Raw genomic sequence first — 7398 nt, 5'->3', positions numbered from 1 at the left:
AGAAACAATATTTTTATTCTAAATACGTAGCCCATGTATCAACATAAAATCAATGTTGGTGAGTTATAGGGATAAGCTAAGCATAGCAAAATTTGCTTTACTCGGCAGCAAATCAAGACTTAACATGGGTTGAACAAGTAACGCACAACATTCAGACCACGTATCAACTATTACAAACCATATAACCCCATCAATATTACTCATGTATGGAAATGGACCAACAGAAAATAGGGTGCCCTTAGGAAATTGGTTTTTTTTTTTTTTTTTAAATAAAATTTTCTAAAAATATTTCCTAAACCAATATCCGTAAAGTATTCGTTAAATTTTCCCAAAAAAGTAATAAGCCATACAACCTTAAAAGGAGGTGAACATGAAGTAAAAATGTATACACTTTTTGAGTATAACCCATTTATCCACTAAAAGAAAGAAAGAAATTTGACTTAAACATCAAACCGCTGGTGGCCAAAGACCTTACCAATATTTTAGACTTTCTTCCTTTATTTCTTGCATTAGACTAATTTGGTCTCGATATCAAGACCTAAATTTTTGTGGTATAAAAACTGAGCTTTTCCATCTTTCCATGAAGGCATTATGAGATGGTCTGAAAAAAAGAGTATCTTTATGGGGTTGAACACTTGGAACAGGAACTCAATACTGGCTTCGGCTATTTTGAGAATGTATTAAACTATGCCAAACCAATTGGGCTTTAAATTGACTGAAGTTCCATTGCAATCAGGCCTGGCTTCCAATCAGTTTTGCACAAGCTTAGGTTTGGGCTCAAAGCTTTGACAAAGCCCAGTTAACATAAATAATATGGCTTATTTAAAGAAACATCAAGTGAGGCTTGTAGTTTCTTGTGATAGGCCAGAATAGCCAAATTAAATGCCATGGCATGTCCTCTCAATCCCAAAATCTCATCCCTTTAAAATGGTCTTGAACTTATGATCCATCAACTAAGGTTTGAAGTTTGAACCATTATAAATGGGCTAGATATTTATATGGGATTAATGGTCCGTTTGGATTGAGAGGGAGTTAGAGAGAGTAGAGTATTGTAGATTTAACACAAAATAAGCTTATTTTTAACCAACTCTCCTCTACTCTCCTTCCTTCCCCCACTCCATCCAAATAGACCATAAAGGCTTCGATAACTTTGTTCTCCCCCTCCCCCCCCCCCCACACACACACATATATATAATATGGTTCAGTGTAACATGTTTTTTGTCAACAACTTTGGGTGCAATCACATTGTGCTTATCACTTTTTTAATTCATTATAATAAATAAATAAGTAGACTAAAATACTACTTACATCATCTAAATTTGATGTTACTTCTAAATCAGTCCCTTAACTTTAAATCAGTCAAGGTTATAAGTTGCAAATTTTGAAGATCATGATGGATGTAGCACTTTGACACCGATATTGCAAGTATTGAAAAACAAGGGACCGATTTAAAAGTAACCTTAAACTATTTTGCTTTCGGTAGTTATTTCATCTTCTCATTACCTAAGACTAAGAGACAGAACTGCCTAAAAACATGAAAGTCTAATAAGCAAAAGAGTTAGCCCAGTGGACATCTTGCTTGTCTACTGTCAAAATATGGGGGAAAAATGGTCTGGAATAACACCATTTGTATGAGCTGAAGCAATAAGAAACAGGCAGTATTCAAGAACACTAGAAAGAAAAGGTACAAATCAAACAGTCATATAGATAAGCTGTGCATGAAAATACAAAATCAAAAGGGTTATAAACAAACAAATGAACTCCACATGGTCAAGTCCAAATAGTTTGGAATAAGACTATTTTGTTGAATCATGCTGAAGCAAGGTTCCTTAAATCTGAAATAAAGCCATAGGATTCATATTGAAACTCAAGACAGTGAAGTAATAAACTATGTGATCACTGGTTCATTGGGCTCGAGAATAAAAGAGATGCTTTGTATTTGTTTAATTAATTTCATTATATTAACACCTGTTTCACAGAGGCATTGATTTAAAGGGCATTTAAGGAGACTGACAATAGACAAAAAATGAAATTTTAAACATATCAATAATGGGACTAATGGAAGGGGAAGAGAAAAAAAGGGGTGCAACAAGCTAATAACCAAACATTGAAAATGCCACTGCCATGCTTACTAAAGGAACAGATATGTTGTCATCTACTACCTCCGTCGTTGGAAGGGACTCCACCACAGTTGCCACCAAAGAAACTAGAGCGACCTTTTGCACTGTTTGGACCCAATCCAAATGTAAATATCCCAGAACTGAATAGTATTGCAGCATCCTACATTATAAAGATAATTTTCATGTCAATGCCAAAATCCACACAAAGCAATTTAAATTTTGATAACCATATTTGGTTGACCACAATGATGGTTTCAAACTCACCCAATGGAAATCAGGAATCCAAAAATAAACATGGATATGCTACCCGCCCAACTCTTCTGCTGATTATAAGGAATCTTCAAGGACCCAAATCTTCTACCTATGATATCGGCAATACCTATAAGTCACCAAGTTGAAAATTAGTGACTGGTAGGAGTCAGGGGCAGCTGAATTCGGACAATGGAGAGGTATTACCATCACCACCACACATCATGGCCAACGAGATCAATCCAACTGGAGACTCACGCCAAAAGATAAGAGCACATAAAATCAATATCAGAACATAATACAAAGGGCCTCTAAGCAACTCCCTGCAAACATATTGATATTGAAGCAAAATTACTTGTCTCTATTATCACAAAGAGATGAATCCAAATAGCTTTGTAATGATGACTGAAAAAATTACTCTGGTTTTCCTTCTCGAGTAACAGATTTTATGAGCCCTTCATCAGAAGCCAATGAGAGGCCGTGGATGACAAGCCTCAAAAAATTCACAAGAGGAACTAAACAAGCAAAGTACCGCGCCTCTGTTGTGGTGCTATTCTAGGATTAAAATAACCAGCGGAAGTGGTTAAGGAAAACGGCAGTTCAAACCACTAGTATTTTTTATGAATAAAACCTGTTAGTATCTCATATACAGAGGGAAGCAATACCTGAAAATTGGCCAAGAAGCCATGAAAAACAGCCCAGACAATATATGAACCAGTTTTCTGCTTAAACTCTGCTCCAATCAGTAGAGATATGAAAATTTGTGAAAGAGAAGGCAAAGTTATGACAAAGAGAGAATATGCATACACTCTTAAAAGCAACATAAAATGCTTGGTTTCTGCTTGATTACGGTTTACTTGTCTATAGAAATACATCAAAACCTATTATATATCTTCTCTGCTAAATAAATGGCATAATTTTTAACAAGTAATGAATGATGTTTCACCCAAAGCTTCTTTTTCCAAATTTAACTATAGTAGGCTACCACTATCAATTCCTTAATGCCCCTGGAATCTCTTTTTGGCTTATTGATCTGCACAACATATACTTTTTAACTGCTACAAGGAAATCACCTTACCACAATGACTCTTCCATAGACAATATATGCATTTGGAAGGCATTCTATGCTTGGAATCCAACACTAATTGGACACCAATTAATAAATCCAACTAAGATACTTCATATTACAAAAGTTGTTGCAAAGTCCTTCAAATTAACTTTAAAACTAAAATGCAGGAAACATGGATTCTTGGTTTCCTTGGTGAAAAATAGACATCTATCTTCCTTAGTTTGGCTAGATGCAAGTATTTCGGTTCTAAAACCTAAACTTTGATGGGTTCAAAAAAATTACAACTTGCAAGCTCAATATTTTTGCATTTTTAACATTATAAGGATCTGAGAGGCAAGCCCTACATATGTAAGCAAGCAACCCTCTCTCATTTTTTTTTTTTTTTTTTTTTTTCTCTTTTAAAAGCTCCGCAATGCAAAAATAATGGAGCTTTTGAGTAAATTTAAGGCTTTCAAGGAAACCATGATGTAAATTATATCCTACAACTTGGTGGACAAAGACACAGATGTCATGTCATAACATAGTAACACATATATGGAGTTGACAAATTAGAACTTAAAAGCTTAACCTGATGGGACATGGTAAATTCAATCACTTAATCAATATTCAAACTCAAGACTATCCTAAAAGCCTAAGCTGAATTACATAATTAATTTCAAATAATAATGTTTGTTAGATTTATGATTAAGTGATTAAATTCACCATTTCCTAACAGCCAAAATCGGTAACTTAACATGGTATCAGAGCAGGAGATCTGAGTAACTTTTGGGACAATCGGTAATTTAACAAAGTTAAAAAAGATAACTCCAAAAGCGAGTGTGAAATCGATTTGTCATTGCGCCTCATCACACAAATATTAAGCCAAGTGCACAAGTCTTTGTTTGTGCATGTGAAATAGCCAATTCTCCTAATATTAGAGATGAGATCATGATTTCACTTCAAAAGAGGCGAAATTCAAAAAATCAATCGATATGTGGATCGGCTATGAAATCAATAGATACAACAACAATAAGTAAGCCTTAGTATCAAAATTTTTGGATTGGCTATGAATCCTCAACAGACTAATCAAGATGTTCTTTTCTACCATTCTATGTTATCCAAAGTCATACTCACTATTACTTTTATAATTAACATGCCTTTTTTTTCCTACTTATATTGTTATTGTTATTGTATGTTATAAGATATCAATTAATTCTGAATCGTCCCACCTCGAAGGCTTTGTTGTTATTGATTTAATATGTTACAATTTTTCTCCATGGTTTTATGCCAAAGTCATGTATCCCATCAGAATGTGAATTTGTTTCCTTCTAATATTATTTCAAGGCACTAGGGGTTTACAAAAAACGGCTTTGACCGTACGACCACACTTTAACTGACCAAAATCGTTCGCACCTTACTCATGAACAAGAGTTTGTTCAACAAGAAAATAAACAAAGTTTGAACATGTAATCTAACTTATCAATAAACTCAAGTTCACCTTATCTTCATAAGAAGAAAGAGAACGCACAAGGGTTATATGGTTCGGCCTAAGGGCCTATGTTCATGGAGGAAGCCCTGGATAGCTACATCTTCACTATAATCTCAATTCTACAATTACAATGAACTTTAAGTATGGCTTATACAGCCCTGTTGCTATGCTGATCAGTGCTACTCAAAAAAAAAAAAGTTCTCTTTTTCCATCTCTCTCTCAAGTCTCCACAACGGGTAATTCTTACATGCTCTAAGAGCAATGTTCCCGCCGGGTGGGTCCCATGGTGGGACCCACATGTAGGGTCCACCCCTCATGTGTGGGACCCGCATGTAGGACCCACCCCTCCCCTCATGTGAGAGGAGGAAACATCACTCCCGGAGCACCTAAGTTTTTTCCCCCCACAACTAGATTCGGTACTAAACACAGTAGAGGAAAAAAAAAAAAACCTGTTGGATGAGGTTTCGCTGCGTGAGGAAGTCGAAGGCGGAGACGAGTGCATAGGCGCCGGCGAGTACGGCGGCGGCTACTCCGGCGTCGTGCAAGATGGTATGTGTGGCGGCGGCGGCGGAGGTGGCGCGTGGGGTGCACGGAGAAGTGTACGGCGCACGATGGAGAATATGGACACGTGGGGTTGGAAGAGGAGGCGGTGGTTTGGGAGTGAGTGAAGCAGAGGAGAGAGGGAGGTTGGTGGTGGTGTTAGGGCGGCGTAAGAGATAGACATTTGATCGGAAAGAGAGAGAGGGTCTGGTCGAAACTAAGAGGCTCATGATTTAGATAGAGAGAGAGAGAGAGAGTGTGTGTGTTTGAGTATTTGAGAGTGAGAGTTTAGACTAGAGTGGTTGCTAATCCGAATATGGTAAAATTATTTCAAGAATTCAATGGAGTTGGAAGTGAGTGAGGTTGTTTGATAAAGCTGTTGAGCTGTTCCTGTTCGGTACCGTTGGGCGTTGGCCATTACTCTCAGATGCTCCATTTGTCAGATTGAATAGATATCGAAGTGAGTGAGATTTTTTTATTTATTTATATATATATATATATATATATTTACCCTAAACTAAATAAGACAAAAACAAAAAAAAAAAGATCCCCCACACACGGGCCAGCCACTCACAAGTGCTATCTTGGGTCTATTATCTTGGGTATATTGAAATTACTTTTTTTCTTATTAATAAATGTTCACCATAATCCTATCAAAATAAATAAATTCACCATATTAATAATTTGTAAAAGTATTTATAAAATAGTTTGATACTCTAATATTTTCTTTTACAAATTACTAAATAATTTAGATTTCAATATATATGCTTTTGTCTCAAACTTTGTTTGGTTGGGAGAATAGAAGACTTTGAGGGCCGAAAAAGTGGAGGGACAAAAGTGGATTTAGGTGCGGTTTGGATTACGCGTCTACGTTTGGCGAGCATTTTGCTTTTTATTTTTTCTTTTTTTTTTTTCAAGCCGCTTATATTAACTTTTAGAGACAAAATTTACTGTTCATGAACAGTGCATGCATGTTTACATATTTAAAAATATTAAAAATGGGTCCCACGGTATTATTTACATATTTAAAAATTATTTTGTTACAGTGTTTTCAGTTTTTAGTTTCAACAAAAATAAGTTCAATCCAAACGGACCCTTAGATTTCTCTCATATATGTTTGGTTGTTTTTTGAGAAGAAAAATGAAAGGATAAAAAATATAATTCTTATAAATTTACTTTCATACTCTTATTTGATAAAAAAATTAACAAGAAGTTTGAAAAAAAAAAAAAAAAAAAGCCTGAAATTTGGACATGTGTGGAGGGAAGAAAGGGGTATATGAGTAATTTACCATCCAAACCCCTCTCCACTCCCTAATTTCTCCCCAGTTCAAAGGGACATGATTTTGGTGGGTCTGAGGAAAAAACACTCAAGCCAACTATTTTTCTCTCTTATTTTCTCCTCTTAACCAAACACTTCCCCTACCACTTCCCCATTTTTTATCCCCCATTTTTCACTCCAATCAATGCATTGTAAGGGTGAGAGCGTCATTCATCAACAAATCTTAAGAAAAATAGGTTGTCATGCTATCCATAGTATAGATAAGAATTTTTAATGAGACTTCATGTACTTAATTGTCACATTTATACAAACCTCAAGGAATGAGTATCATTTTATAAATCGTTTGGGGGAGTTTAAGTTTATAAAACCTCAAAGGAGAGTGGTGTAATTTATCCTTAAAATTAATATGGGATTGGCATTTAGAGCATTCACATACGTTAATATCTATTATTTGATGTGTTATAGTACTTGTAAACTAATTTTTCTTTTTCCTATTTTTCTACCATTTTGGGACCAAATGACTTGTGATGTCTTAATTTGTGATCCCAACAATATGACTTAGGTGGCCTAATTAGAAGTCGCCATTTCAATTGAAAATATAACTAAGATCCACCTTAACCAATTAACCCAAACTCTCTCTATCTCTCTCTCGCTTGCTTTCAACTGGACTTAT

At 35.5% G+C, this 7398-nt stretch overlaps 1 protein-coding gene across 3 annotated transcripts; it reads right to left on the bottom strand.

Annotated features, from left to right (window-relative positions):
* Positions 1–1907: 1907 nt before the first annotated feature.
* On the bottom strand, positions 1908–5905 carry LOC115983918 (probable phytol kinase 1, chloroplastic). Of its 3 annotated transcripts, none has more exons than XM_031106783.1 (6): positions 5356–5905; positions 3035–3102; positions 2788–2919; positions 2577–2692; positions 2385–2499; positions 1908–2280 (listed from the first exon to the last, which is right to left on the bottom strand). In XM_031106783.1, the coding sequence occupies exons 1-6, from the start codon at positions 5674–5676 to the stop codon at positions 2094–2096; spliced, it is 939 nt and encodes a 312-aa protein (XP_030962643.1). In that variant the 5' UTR covers positions 5677–5905; the 3' UTR covers positions 1908–2093. The 3 variants fall into 3 exon arrangements, with proteins under 3 accessions (XP_030962643.1, XP_030962644.1, XP_030962645.1); XM_031106784.1 differs by having other exon boundaries at positions 2788–2924; positions 3035–3091; XM_031106785.1 differs by lacking the exon at positions 3035–3102 and having other exon boundaries at positions 2788–2924.
* Positions 5906–7398: the final 1493 nt, after the last annotated feature.

The sequence above is a fragment of the Quercus lobata genome, chromosome 4, assembly GCF_001633185.2.
Source record: "Quercus lobata isolate SW786 chromosome 4, ValleyOak3.0 Primary Assembly, whole genome shotgun sequence".
Classification (NCBI taxonomy): domain Eukaryota; kingdom Viridiplantae; phylum Streptophyta; class Magnoliopsida; order Fagales; family Fagaceae; genus Quercus; species Quercus lobata.
Note: the sequence above shows the minus strand (reverse complement) of the source record. Positions and strands in the feature narration are given on the sequence as shown.